This window comes from Corvus brachyrhynchos, unplaced genomic scaffold, assembly GCF_000691975.1.
Source record: "Corvus brachyrhynchos isolate BGI_N302 unplaced genomic scaffold, ASM69197v1 scaffold46, whole genome shotgun sequence".
Taxonomy (NCBI): Eukaryota; Metazoa; Chordata; class Aves; order Passeriformes; family Corvidae; genus Corvus; species Corvus brachyrhynchos.
The window spans coordinates 1,608,993-1,625,501 of record NW_008238838.1 but is presented as its reverse complement, the minus strand read 5'-3'; the positions used below and the strand labels follow the sequence as shown (position 1 = coordinate 1,625,501).

At 46.5% G+C, this 16,509-nt stretch overlaps 1 protein-coding gene across 1 annotated transcript in view; it reads right to left on the bottom strand.

The window, feature by feature from the left end:
• CDON (cell adhesion associated, oncogene regulated) overlaps positions 1-16,509 on the bottom strand; it is a 55,372-nt gene that overhangs the window by 18,994 nt on the left and 19,869 nt on the right. The window contains exons 2-11 of the mRNA XM_008636889.2: positions 16,125-16,261; positions 13,823-14,095; positions 12,184-12,330; positions 11,744-11,887; positions 10,739-11,026; positions 9,645-9,914; positions 8,388-8,726; positions 4,491-4,783; positions 2,627-2,801; positions 746-874 (exon numbers count right to left, since the gene is read on the bottom strand). Of these exons, the coding sequence (XP_008635111.1) occupies positions 746-874; positions 2,627-2,801; positions 4,491-4,783; positions 8,388-8,726; positions 9,645-9,914; positions 10,739-11,026; positions 11,744-11,887; positions 12,184-12,330; positions 13,823-14,095; positions 16,125-16,200 (2,134 nt within the window). The 5' untranslated portion in view covers positions 16,201-16,261. The remainder of the gene's footprint in view (positions 1-745; positions 875-2,626; positions 2,802-4,490; positions 4,784-8,387; positions 8,727-9,644; positions 9,915-10,738; positions 11,027-11,743; positions 11,888-12,183; positions 12,331-13,822; positions 14,096-16,124; positions 16,262-16,509) is intronic.

Sequence of the window (16,509 nt, the reverse complement as noted above, 5' to 3'; positions counted from 1 at the left end):
GGAGCAGCAGGTTGGCAGCTCTGGGGCATGAAGCAGCTGAGCATTTGCAGCCAGGCACGAGTAAGGCTCCTCTGACACTCAGTGCTGCCACAAGCACGCAACGCTCGGCTCCTCGCCTGTGTTATTAAACCTCTCCACTCACCTTTGGCTCTACCCCAAATTTTAGATACCTTTGAGATTTCAGCCCCTGAGTAAATCTGCCTGAACCAGACCAAGGAGTTCAAAGGCTGGGGGGCGGGGGGGTGAGAAAAAGGACTACAAACGTGCTCTTTTCACTGGAAACCAGGCCAAATGTCACACCTACTGGGAAGCGCTTGTATCTCCTCACCATCAGAAATAAGCCTATCCCTGGGAAGCCACGGGAGAACATTCAGAACAGACACCATGCACTTTTGAGAACTTAAAGCTCTGACACAGCCATTTCCCATTTCCCCCTCTTCCCCTGGCTCTTTCTCAGTGGAAGGAAAGAGAAAAACAAAGTATTTAGCAAAAAGAAACCGCAGGTTTAAAAACATGCAGCAAGAACATGGGCTGTAAGTGAAAATTCTCTTGTTTTTTTGAGAGCCACCCATGCAGGCAGCAGCATCCTTGGAAATATCCTGTGTAACAGAGCAGCCTCAGAATAAACAGGAAATAGAGGAGGCAATACAAGCACCTGGAGCTGTCATAAACACAGGTTAACTCAGATGCAGCTCTTTGCAATACAACTTTTAGCACCCAAATCACAAACCATCCACGCTCCTACCTCCACTGTGGCGAGACAGGTCCGGAAGGATGACACCGAAATTATTTGTGCCTTCAGGAACAATGGGATGTTTAGGGATTCCTGCAGGTGGAGATGGAGCCTGTGTGTTTTTCGAGGATGATGTTCTTTCTAAGAAGATTTGACAGACAGTACATCAGTGTAGGGCCTGTATAAGGAAATGCTGTTTGTCAATGCTCACTATACGCTCACTCTACTCGCTACAGTGCTGCCCTGGCTCCACATCCCAAGCTGAACAGTCAGGATAGCAATCAGGGAGGTTCACTGGGAGAGCAAGTGAGATTTTCCACACCAGCCCAGGGCCTCTGCTGTGGGTGAATGACTGTCCATTTGCAGTACTGACATCCACAGCGCTTAGTGGAGATGCCACCAGCTCCTGCCTGTGCTGCTGAGCCCACTCATCACAACACCACCAGGTGATGAAATCCCTGTCTAGAGAAGGAGTAAAAATGCTGTGGAAGCAGCTGGAGCCAGCACACCAGGCTGAGAGGGCTTTTGACCTGTGGCAGTAGGGGTAGCAGTACTGACTCCTCCACGTTTGCCAGGGATTGAGCACAGGACAGTGAACAAGAAGCACCATCTGGGTTTAATATGATGGGCTGTGACAAGTGGCTTTGCTGGTGTGAAGTTTCCTCAGTCCCCCAGTGAGCTGGGAGGATTGGTAGGAGGAGGAACATGAGCACGAACACTAGGATGTCTTTTATGGAAAAGTATGGGTGGAATGGGATTTTGCCACAGTTTGATACAATACTGTGGGGTAACCTGACTCGTGGAGAAAGGTGGGGTGGAAGAATGTGCAGCCTGTGATGATAAAGGGAGGAGGCGTAGGGCAAAAAATCAGGTAAGTGTGGGGTTTTCTATGGAGACAAATCCCCAGGCTCCTTCTCCAAGGGTCTGTGCAAGGAAGAGGACAGCTCAGAACAGGCTGGGGATGACTGTGGCCCCTCAGAATGGTGTTTGGCCTCATGGTAGGACACAGCCTATGAAGGGGGAGCAGAAGAACTCCTGTGTTAGAGGTTTCTTTGTGTAAGTCTTAATAAAATTTTAAGCTATCCTGTCCTTCACAGAATTCCAGAAGGGTTTGAGCTGGAAGAGACCTTTAAGCTCATGTTGTTCCACCCCCATGGGCAGGGACACCTTCCACAATCCCAGGTTGCTCCAAGCCCCATCCAACCTGGCCTTGGACGCTTCCAGTGATGGGGCAGCTGCAACTTCTCTGGGCACCCTGTGCCAGGGCCTCACCACTCTCACCGGGAAGAATTTATTCCAAATATCCCATCTAACCCTGCCCTCTGTCACATAAAAGCCATTCTTGGACAGTAGTATGAAAAATATCTACTTGTTTGTGTGCTAAAGAGCACAGGCACCAGTGTCCAAGCTTGAAAGAAAAAAATGCTCTAATTAGAAATGTAGTGCTTGTTGCTGTCTGCACACAACTATCAGAACATCTGGCTCGTGGTGAGCAGAGATTGTCACTGAGGCGTCTGCAAAGCAAACCAGGAGCAGCTTTGCTGATACATGAAAATTCGATGGTGCAGAGTTTCTTCTGTGATTCTCTGAAAAACCTCAACAGGGACAGGCTGCCCCTGACTTTGCTCCTTAAAGCAAGAGGAACCTCCCAGTACAAATCTTAACAATCACCCCAAAAATAATATTATTAAGCTTTTAATAGCTTCTACTTACCAACAGCCTCACGCTCAGGGAAGTTTGCCCTACAGCAATTTTAGCTATTAGAGGCTGTTCCTTAGCAAATAAACTGCGGAATATTTCACATATGGCTTAGCAGATGCCATTAAACGACTGATGTCATTAAATAAATGCCTCTGGAAGGCCGGGACACAGGGCACATTGTGCTGCACCTACCCTTGCTGGTGCGGAACGTCAGCATGGCCGGCTGGCCCTCGCCAGCGGCGCTCCTGGCCACCATCAGCACTTCGTAGAGGCTGGAGGGCTCCAGCTCGGTGAGGCGCAGCTCGTTCTCGCTGCCGGGCACCCGCACCGTGTGCCAGCCGCCCGCCGCGCTCACGCCGTCCTCCAGCTGCGCACACAGGGAGAAACCAGTCAGCGCGGGAGCACCGGGAGCCAGGAACTGCTCACACTTTGCACCCACTTTCACAGCACTCCTTGGATAAACTTATTTTCTCTCTCTCTCTCCACACACGCACTTGGTTTTGACCTTTTTTTTTTCATTTTCACTCAAGAGGCCGAATGATTTTCAGCCAGCCTTCAGCTGTGTGCTACTAAAGGGCTGGACCCTAATGAGAAGGAGATTTTGCCTGTACTAGCCCAGCTTTCCCTGCACTTCAGCACTTAAAAATATTTATTGGCAAAAAGTACGTCTTAGTTACTCCTTAAGGCTGGGGAAAAAAGTCAGGGAGACCAAAGATTTGGGTTTATCAATGCATGTTTCCTTTTTTTTAAAACAAAATCACTTTTTAACTTAGCAGTGAAACCACCAGCTCTGTTAAAGAAAAGAAAGACATTCTGGGTAGTCTCTTAATGCTTGACCTTTGCAGGAAAACATTACCCCAAATCCCAAAGGAAAAGACAAAGATTCCACCAAAAATAAACTACTAAACAATATAAGACTTTAATAAAACATTGGAGGCAGATCTAAACGCTGTGGATTATCAAAGGTTATGCCAGAGGTCTTTGTTCAACTATTTTCTTCTACAGCAAAACCACTCCAAGGCTTTTATTCCCCCATCTTTTTTTTTCCCTCTATTAAAAGAGGGAAATCAATAAAATAATTTAATGACACAAAGAGAGCACCACCCTAAAAACCAGGATAAATTCACTGCCGAGAAACGCATGAGTGAGCACATTAAATGTGGAAAGGATTGGTGTGAGAGAAGGGAGAGCATCAAAAAGGTCAAAAAAGCATTCAGAGCTTCCAGGGCTTACGTGAACCAACTGCCTTTGGATGAAAAATTATCACCAACAAACTCTGGCACCTGGTTTTCAGGAACCAACAGGTCAAAAATCTAAGCATTCCCTCCAGGCTAAGACAAGATCAGGATGTAGAGGATTAAAAAGCTTATGAAAAAGAAATCAAACAGCTTTGCCAGGCAGAAAACTGGTTTGCTTGGAAGAACAGATGCAGGCATTGCTTGGTTCTGATTTTAGACTCACAGAATCTCCTGAGCTGAAAGTGGTCTACAAGGATCACGGAGTCCAAATCCTGGCTCTGCACAAGAGGCCCCAGCAATCCCAGCATGGGATGTTAGCAAAAGAGCTCGGTGTTGACACACCATTTTTAATGCCATAGTAGGTACTGCCCCGCAAATTTTAGTTCACCTTCATATTTGATAAGTTCAGTTTAATTGAGTCCCTTTGGGATGCAGAGCAGCAAACTCAGTGACGTACTAAGGTAAAACCCAGCTTCCCTTCTGCTCTCACACACAGATTCAAGCTTGCTCACATAAATGCATTTTTAACCCCGCTGACGTTGCACACAACACGCCCTGGAGCCCCATCCCCCATAATGACACCGTAAAGGACAGAAAATCCTGGATAAATCTCACTTAAAACTAGACAGACCAGTGTATTTGCGACAACCTCAGCCAGCCCTCAAACAAGCTGTGTGGGCACAGGAACGTTGTGCTTCAATGACACGTTTGCTCTCTCTGGCCTGAGCCCACGTCCCGGTTAACACCAGCACTGCTGGTTCCTTGAGAAACCCAGAGGAACTGCGCCGTGTCGCTGCCCGGGGCACTGGGGACGGTACCTTGCGGTATTTGACAAAGTAGGCGTTGATGGGCAGGCCCCCGGCGCGGCCCGGCCGCCACACCAGGCTGTAGGTGTCCGGCTTCGGCGTCTGCGGGGGGCTCAGGATGATGGGGGCCTCGGGCGGGGCAGCCGCGCTCGATGCTTTTTCCATCGCGGCTGCATCCAGAGGCGATTTTGTTGGAGGTGAGCTTGAAAACGCCATTTCTGCACCAAAATCACCGCCACTCTCGTCGCTCTGGGCAAGCTCCAGAGGAGCTGTTTCTCCTGCTCTCGTGCCAGTTGCTGGAGGAACTGCAAAGGGAGGTTCTGGTTACATCCCCACGATGACGTACGTTCACCCTGTGCCGAGGGGACGCTAAATCACTTCAGAGTGACATTTCCAAACAAGCCCTGCTGCAAAACGCCAGGTCCAGAGGTGCCCACACAGATCTGAGCCTGGTGCCAAGCTGTGGCCTGGGTGTTTTTTCAGGGCACAGCAGTGGGGTTTGGTTTGTTTTTATTTGGTTTGGTGTTTTTTTCACAATAGCAAAGAGTGAAAACCTGAAACTCAAGGTCTACAGGCACAGTTTGACTGTATCTCCACTAAATTAAGTCATGGCAATACATGTTAAAAGAAATATGTAAGTATATAGCTAAATCTGTGAGACAAACAGAGTAATTTGTACGCTGTTGTACAAGGAACTTTTCATGGCCTGCACTGGCATGCACACAAGAGGACATTCTCCTACACCAGTTTCTGAGGTTTTAGCTGTAATTTGGAGAAGCTTTGAAAGCTGCACAGCTCAACTACTTCATTTGAAAATTTATGCTGAGAATAAACTCAGTTTACAGGAAGATCTACATGCAATTTAATACCAGCGCATTTCTAGAAATCCTTCTCCAGCCTCCTCCATCCTATTTACTTTTGCTGGTACGAAAAAAAAAAATCTATACTGTATCAGTAGTCTAAAAGAGGCCATAAGATTTAAAAAAAGCCCTGTTTGGCTGATGCAGGGCTCATCAGAATTCCAGGCAGGAAAAGGATGGCAGGTTGGACATCTGAGATTATCCAGGACAAGAAAACGTCAGTACTTAAAGCAAAGAAGGTTTGGGAAGCAGCTCAGCTCCTCAAGGCTGCACACGGCAGCAGCAGGACAGCCAGATGTTCGGAGCCCTGTCCGTCCTTTCAGATTTGTGTAGGTTTATGTTACGTGCCGGGGTCTGGAAGGGGAAGGGAATGAAGGGAACTTGGTTTACAAAACAAACAAATTCCTTGGTAATGTAAAGCCTAGGCAGTGTTAGCCTGGCTGACTCAGATTCCTTCAAACCTCCATTAAAATACCAGCAGCAAGTGTGGCTGCTATTTTTGGCCACTTTTTAAAAAGCTGGGAAGGAAAGTTCTCTTTTCAAATTGAAGACACGCTCCCGGCGAGCATTCCTTGTTTGTTTCTTCTCATTTATTTAGCAATGCCACAAAATTCAGTGACAGGAAGAAGGGAAAAACACAGGGAGGATGTCCCCAAAGCCAGATGGTCTTAAAATGCCAGACACTCCCAGAACAATCCCCGAACTAAAGGGTATCTCTCCTGTCAGAGGAGCAGCAGGAAGGGCCTGATATTGGAAACAAATGGGAGGAGGTGGAAGGCCCTCAGCACCGTGGTGGACCCCGAGGGTGTGGGTGGGCATGGTTTGGTTTGACGCCTGCTGGCACTGGGGACACGGACCCTTGGAGTGGAGAATGAGTTGTGGTTTCAGCTGGTGACAGCAGACCCACAGCCAGCGCTGTGTTTATTGCTGCGGGAGGGGAGTCGTCAACAACTGCCGGGTTGTTGTATTTTTGCTTTGGAAAACAACCCCTGGGTAACAATCCCCATTAAGTAATTCAGATCTAAGCTCTTTTTGCAAAGTTTCTGCTATAATTACTACCCATATAACCCAGCACATCAGCCTTCTCTCTGCTGCCGTGTCATTATGCAACTTTTTTTGGCTGCTGCTCTCAGTGCCATCCCTTTCCCCTTAGCCATGGAGATTTCTCTTCCTTGGCTTCCCAATCCCACTGGGAACACCAGTAGCACTGAGCTGGGTCAGGCCAAAGGCTGCATGCGCCCAAAATCCTGACCCCACCAGCAACCAGAGAAGGACTGAATGTCCCAAATTTGGGCATTAAAAGAATGTATTCATAGAATCTTAGAATGATTTGGGTTGGAAGGGACCTTAAAGGCCATCCAGTTCCACTCCAGTGCCATGGGCACGGACACCTTCCACCAGGCCAGACGATCCTCCCTGCTCGCCAGCTCTCCAAATACCTCAGCACAGGCTGGGAAAGCCCTCTGAAAACCTGAAGGCAGCACGTCAGTGAGGTCACCCACACCTGGCAAGTGTTTCAAATCACCTTAGGACTTCTCAAAGCTTCTCTAAGGTTCCTGCAGGAGCAACTTCAGCCCGTTAGCCCCTGGAACACCCACCTGCGCAGACTAAATGCTCCTTCTTGTGTTTTTTACTCCCCCTCCTGCTACTCAGACTGCCTGCATTGTATTTTTCTCCGTCATTTCCATTAGATGAAGTTATTTTGGAGATTTAACCTTGTGTTCAGTAGCTCTGGGAAGCTCCTGCCATAGAGGCTAGCCCCACAACTGTCTAAAAAAGACTCAAAAAAGGGAGAGTCATGGGTACAGGATCCCGAGGCATCATTTTACATTTTGGTGGTTTCTCACTATGATGGCAGCTGAAGTTGTCCTGCCTGCTGTAAGACCATGCAATGAATCACAGCCTGGAACAGGTCCAGCAGAAAGAAAAAAAAAAGATACATTTTTCAGCCAAGTGGGCTCTCTTACTGTGTGCTGGGACAAGGCAAATTACGGGACCAGGTACTGAGGCTGAGAGGTGCTTAAGCTGATCCTTCTACCAAAGAAATGCACTGGAATCCCAGCTGAAGTCATTCAGGTGCTTTGGAAGTGTTACCTGGCAGGAATTCTTCGTTAAACAGCTGAGTGTCTGAGCATGTCTTTGGCATGGCTGGGAGCTGTTCTAAACCCCTAACAGCTCCCAGAAATTCCTCAGGGACTTTTATATCAAAACCAAATGCCTTAACCACCCTCTGCACCATAATCAGCAGCCAGTACAACGTATTAGAAACCGATAAAAGTTAATAAACAAAGCATTAAAATTGAACTCGCTGCCATAAAATTCTGAGGCAAAGCAGTGGGATTTTTCTCTTTAACACAGGCTGAATTCTGGGATGATATTTAGTTTCGTGTTTCCACTCAGCAAGGTCCAAAAATAACTGATTTATAAAACTACATGATGGGATCACTTTCTTGAGGTTTCTTCTTTCTTTTTATCCCCTAAGTGAACCTTTAAGCATCTTTTCATGTTATTTACAGGAGTTTTAAACTCTAACCAAAGAACTTTAAATATGGGGCCACATATTAAATCCCACTGACCTGAAATCTCCCTGGCATTCAGCTAAATTAACTAAGGCAAGGTGCTGAAAGAGCTGAGAAACTTAAGTAACTTCATGTAACTAAAAATCTGTATCTCAATTCTTGTGAAGGGAACTTGGGGGAGCTCAAACCTGTTATTAATGTCACATAATATTGCAATGTGAAGACAGGCTCTTTCCCATCTTGCTTTAGTGTAAGTACTGTCTTTTCCTAGTAGCAATTTCAAGAAATAAATAAAAAATACCACCCTCAGATAGTTTTTATCACATATAAGATGCAAATTCCATGCCATGCACACAGCGTTTCTCCTTTGCCTAAGGTGGGAGGGAGGAACTGGTCCATGAAGACAACTAAGACTTCTCTGCTTCCTTTCCCTGAGACTCCACCCCACCCACCTGCCACTCATTTCTTATTTTGAGGCATTTCTCACCTAAATCAGGGAGCCAAGAGGGCAGTTTGGGGCTTCAACTTACCGACTGTCAGGAAGGCAGTGGAGAGGGCAGAGCCGTGCTCGTTGATGGCTTCGCAGCGGAACTCCCCGGCACGCTCAGGGGTCACGTTCCTCAGGCGCAGGGAGCCCCAGCCCACCCGGGGCACCGACAGGCAGGAGGGCTCTGTCCCTGCTGGGGGAGGCCTCTGAGGTTTGGGGTGAAGCACCTGAGTGGGGTGGCTGAGCACAAGGCCCCTGCTGTCGTACCAGCGGATCAGAGGTGCGGGCAGGCCGGTGGCATTGCAGGACAGGGTCACGTCCCCGCCAGCCACCACGGTGGTGTTCACTGGGGAAGAGACGATGATGGGGACAGCGTCTTTGCCTGGGGGGAAATACAACCAAAGAATGAATTCAGCTAAGGGAAATGGCACTTAATGCCAGTCAATATGATTTTAAAAATCACACGTGGTTCTTTTCAACCATTTTAACAATTATTTCTTCTCTACACAGCATCTCCAGACTTCCCTTCCAGACTGAAGAGATCAGCACAGACTCCTCCTTAGAGAAGGCTGATAAAAACCTACACTCAAACCACACTTTAAATTCCCTAAATGACACAGACTTGACTGTCAGAGAGGAACACAGCGCAGGCAAGACTGGCTTAGTCCACTCCATACACAAGCTGGCCACAAAATCTCTGCTCAGCCAGGCACTGCACAGCTCACACCAACCATAACTGGTCCAGAGATGTTCAAAGCTTCAGCTACGCATGACAGGAAGAGAAAAGGGACAGCAACAGTCTTGCCAACATCCTTAGGCTAGCAGAAATCAACTTCGCTGGGTATTAGAAGGTATCTTCGACTGAAAAGAGATCAAAAAAACTACTGGTACCTGATCCTGCCAATCTGATAGAGGGGAAGTGTGCATTAACCCCAAACCTGATGATTGTTGTGTGAACTTGATTATGGAACAGGCTTAACTACTCAGCAGCCAATACTGCTTGGAGCACCAGCTCATCCAACACAACAGGATCCTGATTCTATTTAAGCATAAATCGCATCAAATCCAATCATAAGCTGATTTGATTGTGGCTGATAATCCAGGTTTTAAGCATCAAGTAGCCACACCAGCCCAGAAATCCCTACATCTCTTAAAATCCAGCTGAAAGCACCTTCTTTGTAAGATTAGTGGTCAGAAACAAATTAATTCATAATCTAGGGGGGGAAAAAAAACCACAACAGAATAAAGCTTAAAGTATAAATGCTTAATATGAGTTCTTGAGAGCTGCAAGTGCTCCCACCTGGCTGGACACGGAGTCTCCCCGTGGACTGCACAAACCCAATTCCATTGTTTGCCACACACTGGTACAAGCCAGAGTCCTCCAGGGTGACCCCGCAGATCTGCAGATGGTTTCCTGTGGGCAAATGTCGTGGGGAGGGATGGAGAGGAGCTGCATTGTGGAGCCAGGTGAGGGTTGGAGCAGGATTGCCACGAATGTCACACCAGAAATGGACGGTGGCTCCGGCGGCCACGGTTTTGTCCTGCAGTCCCCTGGAGAGTGAGGGAGGTTCTGGAAAGGGAAAGGATTTTACTTAGACTAAGTCCTGAAAAAACTGCTGTGAAACATTACACAGGCTTATCACATCCAAAGGCTGAGCAAGTACCACAAACTGCACAGCCTGAAGCTGCTTTTCCCACACATGGGCTTATTTGAATGGTTTCTCCCTTTTATTCCAACAGCCACATGTTTGCATTCATCTTGTAAATAAAACACTTCTATTTTCAAAACAATTCATCAGTGACATTCCACCAAAAAAGGTGTGTTGTGCATTGACACCCTGTTTTCTGAGTAACTCCAACATACACATTTTAAAACCCAAACAAAATCTGTCACGAATGCAAAAAACCACAAATACGAGGAAAATCTGCTACAACAGAAAGGGGAGATGAGGAACAACCAGGAGCCAAACAAAAGAGGCCAAATATATGATTGTGTTTCTTTTGCTTTTGTTTATGTTCTCATCCAAACATATCACCACCCCTCATCAGCTTTTTGTTCACATGCAACCTCAAAAGAAGCAAATCTGGTCCCTGGCACATTACTGACACTGGCACTCTGTACGAAAATAAATGAATCAGTTCTTCCCTTGGAGTTTGTTATTCTTCACTGTTTCATTATTTCAGACTGCAAATGGCTAGAAGAGATAAATAATTATGGATTTTAACATGGGAGAAATGATGGGTTATGGTCATTATAAGCAGATCTGTATTCTTTATTTTAATATGCTTACGGCTGAGAAAGAATGTGAGGCTGTTTGGAAGCAGATGCCAAAACTAGCAGGTAGATGAAGGCAACGTTTGCTGCCTGGATGTGAAAATGTCTTTACTTCTTACCAAGTACAGTAAGCGAATAGTTAACGTATTTCACTGCTCCAGAGTCACTTCCCACCACGCAGGAGTAATTCCCAGCATCCGACGCCTCGAGCTGCTCCGTCACCAGGTGAGAGTGCAGCAGCTTCCACCTGCCTCGCCTCAGCGCGTCCCGGCCGTCTTTCACCCAGCGGATGGGGGCTGGAGCCGACCCACTGACCACACACTCCAGGGTCAGGGCGCTGTGCCGGGGCACTGCCAGGCTCTGGGGAGCCAGCGGGTGAAGGATGTGGGAGCCACCTGAAGAAGGGCCTGGAGGAAAGGAGATGAATCGTAGAATAGCATCACAGAATGGTTTGGGCCCTGTCCAACCTGGCCTTGAACACTTCCAGGGACGGGACAGCCACAGCTTCTCTGGGCAGAGAGCGTCACAGGACCTCACCACCCTCACAGGAAAGAATTTCTTCCCAATATCTACTCTAAGCCTACTCTCTATCAGTGCCACGCCCCCTTGTCCTGTCACTCCAGGCCCTCTCTCTCTGTTTTTCTTGTAGGCTCCCTTCAGGTACTGGAAGGTCACAGTGAGGTCACCCCTAAACCTTCTATTTTACAGGCTGAACAATCCCAATTCTCTCAGCCTTTCCTTGCAGGAGGAACCAACCAAGCTTTTAACCCACACCCTCCCATCCCATTCTCTGTCCTCCTCCATGTCTTGCAGTGTCAAACAGTGCACTCAGGACTGAGCACGATGTTGTAACACTGTCTTCCAGAAGTCCTGCTCCAAAATAGATTTGAGGACAGAAGTATTAGCAGTATTCCCTTCCCAAGGGTGACTTTCTGGGATTTGAAAAGCAGTCACGCTGCTCCTCCACAGTGAGGGGAAATAAGAATTGAATGGGCAAAGAATGCAGGCGAGATCTTACATAACATGGTGTTGGAGGCACTGATATGCCATTGCTAAAAACCTTAGGGACGTTACTTACTCTGTTTGAGCTGTGTTAATTCTGGAAAGCTGAACTGAATACTCACGTGTGACTGTGAGCTTCCGTCCAGTGAGTTCTACTCTGAGATCGTGAGTAACTGGGTTGTATGCTGCACACTTGTAGGATCCTTTGTCTTCTGAAGATACATTCAAAATTTGCAGGTTTCCAGATGGAAGAATTAGGTAGTTGTCTAAACAAGTGGGGAAGGTGAAAAGAAGATTAAATTTAATTTAGTTTCAAAAGATGCCTTCCTTTTTTGTAATTTTTAAAATTAATTTGTCAGCTATACCTGTTTATTCTAAATATAGGATCACAAAGAAATCACCATGCAAAGGAGATTCATTTCCAAGGGTAGGTTTAGATAAAGTGAATTGCACAGAAAGTTCTGCAAGTTTCCAGAGGACTTTTTTCCTTTAGGTTAAAAAAAAAAAAAAAAAAATCCAGGCAAGCTGCTGTTGGATACTTATATTGCACAAAACACCTCACCTGTTGATTGTTCCAGCCATTTCCCCCGCACTTGGAAGCGAACCTGTGCTTTGGGGTGACTTTCTGGCACCTTGCACCTGATGAGAGCTGTGCCTCCTTCCTCTGCTGCAACAGCAGCCGTCACCAAAGCATCGAAGTCAGCTAAACCTGCAGAGAGTTGGGAACAGGGTAAGAGCAGCCACGGCTTGGGAGAGGGGGAGGGCAGTAAGCTCAGTATTTGTGTTCAGAATACAGTTGGTTTCATGCTGATTGTCTTCTCTGGAGCAGCTTTTGGATATTCATATCAACAGGCCTGGTCTATCCTGCAGCCCATAATAGCATAAACCCTCCTTATACACTTCCTTACTACAAAAAGCTTTTACATGGGAACAGTGAGGAGAAAAAATAATTCCTACATCCCCTCCCAACTGCTCCCAGAAAAGCCAGCAGAGACACTGGAAAGGCTGCAGGACTCCTCACGGGCTCTGCAGGCACTACAGAAGACAATTCACACTGCCCATAAAAACGTGGAATTGTCTTTCTGGGCTGATAATGAGCACAGCAGTGCCCTGAGGCAGGCAGAGAGCTCCCAGCACCTTCCCGTGTGCTTCCCAAACCTCCAAGGGAGGAGGGAAGTGTGAAAGCTGCTCTTCTACTCCCTCCATGTTCAAACTTCTTTGAGGTTGTGAAGTTTTCCTATGTTGGCCACCCTTGGAGCTCTCTTGAGAGGGGCTGGCCATGGGTCAGTACTTTACCAAAACACTTTTAAGAGACTTTCCTCCCAAGGGGATTTTGGACATGCTCCATAGATGAGGTACCCTTCCAGAGAAATCACTCAAACCCTGCTTGACAAAGACCTGATTCAGACAGCCCAGAGATCCCAAACAGACAAATCATGCTCCTGCAGGAATATTGTACTCCCATTCTCAGCATCACATCATCCTTTCCATGTGGAAAACATTGTCCTTCCTCTTCCAAAGTCCCTTGAGGTCAAATAACTTACAGATCAAGCATCAAGGCAAAGATTGATCAGAAGAACCAGTACAACTAAGAGAAGGGAAACTGTCCCTAAGAGGAGAGAAGACTTGTCCTCACCTGAAGAACATCAACACTGGTTTGATCAAATCACATGAAAATTAAAATCTGCAGCTCCCACTTATTCCCCAGGCAACAATTCCCACAGATTTCTCCTCAACTCTCAAGCATGCTTCTGCAATGGCATGGCAGCTCAGCTGCTCTTTCAACATCCTTTGTGAAGGGAAGCATTTGGGAATCTTGTATTTTCAGGCCCATTCATTGAAATTAATGTTATTTCATTGAATAATATTTATGTCTGCTTAAAGAGACCCTTGAGGTCCTTCAACTCAAAATGAGGCTGACACCAACACTAAATCCATCAGGTATGGTTTGGTCTAGCTGAGGCTTTAAAAGCCTCCAGGGATGGGGATCCACAAGCTTTCTGGGAATGTGTTCCAGGGCTGCATCACCTGACAGGTCTCAGATGATAGCATTATAAAAAAGGCAAGAAGTGTATAATCCATCATATCCTACGTACTGGCTGAGGAAAAAAACCACCCCAAAACATTTTGGTCTAGGTGTTTTCTAAAACTCCAAGAAGGAATTGGCAAGGAGCAAAGAACAGAAGTGCAAATGAACTTACTGCCCATGGACACCGTGGCAGGCCGGCTCAGCACGGCGCCCACGCTGCTGCTGGCCACGCACTGATAGCGCCCGCACGTCGCCGGGCTCAGGGACACGACTGTCAAAGATCCTGACTGGATTTCCACTTCTCCCACCCTGCTGTCCAGAGGCTCCCCATTAAACAGCCAAGAAAGGTGAGCTGTGGAGGGCTCGGCAGAGCAGCGGAGCTGGACAGGCTCACCAGACTTCTGGACAGTAGATGAGGGCTCAGAAATAAAACGGGGAGTTAAATCTAAAAGGAAAAATATATATATTGAGTTAGAGACCAGAATTTTGCATGGACACAGGTGATAAGGTTAACGATGTGCTGACTGGTATGACAGGCTCACCACGTAAAGGGTCTCTAAACTCCGAGTTGCAAGCGATATTCAAGCAAGTGTTGCCTTTTCCTTGGCAAGAAGAACTCAGGAGAGATTCCTGCTCGCTCTCAAACACTGGGAAAACGTCAAGATTCAAAGCCCACAAAAGGGGGTAACAGCAATTAAACAGATATAGGTGCAGTAAGGGGGAGGCACATCCCCAAGTGTGCACAAGGCAGAGGTGTCACACTTGCCAGGCTGGCAAAAACTGCAATCCCACTGGATTTATGCGGAGGAAAACAGCACCCGTCACCTGAAGAGACAGAGCACAGGAACACGCAGCTGTAGCTGATCTGTCCCATATGAAGCAGGCCCGGACGTGACTTGTAAAATGCTAGAAATGGCAGGAGCCTGCCAGGTATTTACACAGAACCGTCTCCGAGTCTGCAGAACTAATTAAAAATAGCCGGATAAAAAAAGCTGGATGAACAGCAAAGGCTCTTGCTAATTCCAAATACATGGACTTCATCAGGACAAGGATGATGAATTGGGCATCCATTATCTTTACTGAGTAAAGATGAACAGAAACAGGAAGAGCTGCTAATAAATAAAAGGTTCAATCCCACAGAACTTGGTTATGAGAATCCATTTATTTGCCAGAAGAAAATTCCTGCTTGTTGGACGAGATCTTTTCCTATTCTGGCCAATGAAACACTGGGAAGTATTTCCATTTGTTTTCTGTTGAATTCTCCACTAAAGATTTTGCATGAAGGGAGCAAGCAAAAGGCAATTAACACCAGTAACACTTAATTGGTTAGTAATACAAATTAGGAGAAAAAACTCAATTAAAAATAGACACATTGGCAGGGAAAAACAACTTCTAGTTTGTAAAGGATCTAAGGAATTCCAGATAGTACGGGTCAAGATGATATTAAATGACATCCAAGTCAGAGACAGCTTTCTTATAGGTGGGGCCCTGGGTTCATGCTTTTCTTCTCAAGTCAGTCCATCCCAGCTCTGGTTATGAGTTTCAGATGAGAAACTGCACATTTTTAACTGAACCATAAACTATCTGCATAAACATAAAATAAAACTGGAAATTAAAGTGTGGCTTCACTTAACAAAAAAAGATGAAATCCATAAAAATGGTATCCAAGCATTTTGCAGGACTCCAGATGTCCATTTTTAGCTTTTAGTTAGAAAACTGTTTTTCCCATTACTTCAGTTTGAATTTCCAGGGATAGAGGGAAGCACTGACCTTTCAGTTTGCTCGCCACCAATTGCTATGAAATCATACTGCTGCTTTCATCTTCGCCCCTGCCCTCACTTCTGACACCAACACTGTGCTTCGCGTAAAAGGCAAAATTGGTAGCAGTGACCCTGCAGCTGGAATTTATCTCCTATGACTGCTTGAAAAATAAAATTTATCCCATTTGCTTATAACGATTGGCTATGAAGTGCTAAAAGTAGTAAAAGCTTCTTTTTTGTGTGGTTACGTTAAGACAAGCTGACTACACAGAGCAGATGTGTCAATTAAAACCATCCCTCTTCTTTTTTTAACACCAGAGTTCTTCCAACTGCAGCCACGCATCAGCTTTCGCATTTCAAAGGGCTGATTCCCCTCTCCCCCTACAAATCCAAACCCCTCCCGACCCCTGGGAACACAAGATGCACTGTATGCAGCAGAATCAGCATCCAGCTGAATCCATGGAGATCCCAAGGAACAAACCCAGAGTAGCCCAGAGTCTTCCATGTTCTGGCACTTGTTTTGAGCCAGACACAAGCAAAGTCATGTATCGAGTGTAAGGCTGGGTTTCAGTGCTCCATGCTTCCTTAAAAGCAGATTATTGACAATATCCAGTAAAGTTGGCCACTTCGAAATGCACTCCCAAGTGTTGTTTGTTCCAAAGTCTGGGTTCAACCCCAAAACCTCCAAGTCCCCCAGCTTGGGTGAGGCCTTACCTGTGCTGGTGGCAGTGACAAGGCCGGTGGCAGCGATGAGGAGCAGTGCCTGGAAGCGCCCGGGGGCTGGATGCATAGCGCCAGATTATCCAAATTGAAAGCCCGAAGCTCCAGACTAAGACGAGGCACGGAAACAGCTACAAAACAAACAGGCACATGTCTACTGTGAGTTTCAGGAGTTCATCTTTTAACTCTCTTACAACAAAGTGTTTGGGGTTTTTAAAAAAAAAAAAAAAAAAAGGCACAAACAGAAAACAGCCAATATTCTTTGCAATATAGAAACCATCTGTAAAAGTGAGTTAGAGCTGAACTTCACTGTGGTTCCAAGTACTAATCTTAATGTAAGAGTTTTTCCACAGCTGGGGCATGAGGCATCCGCATTGAA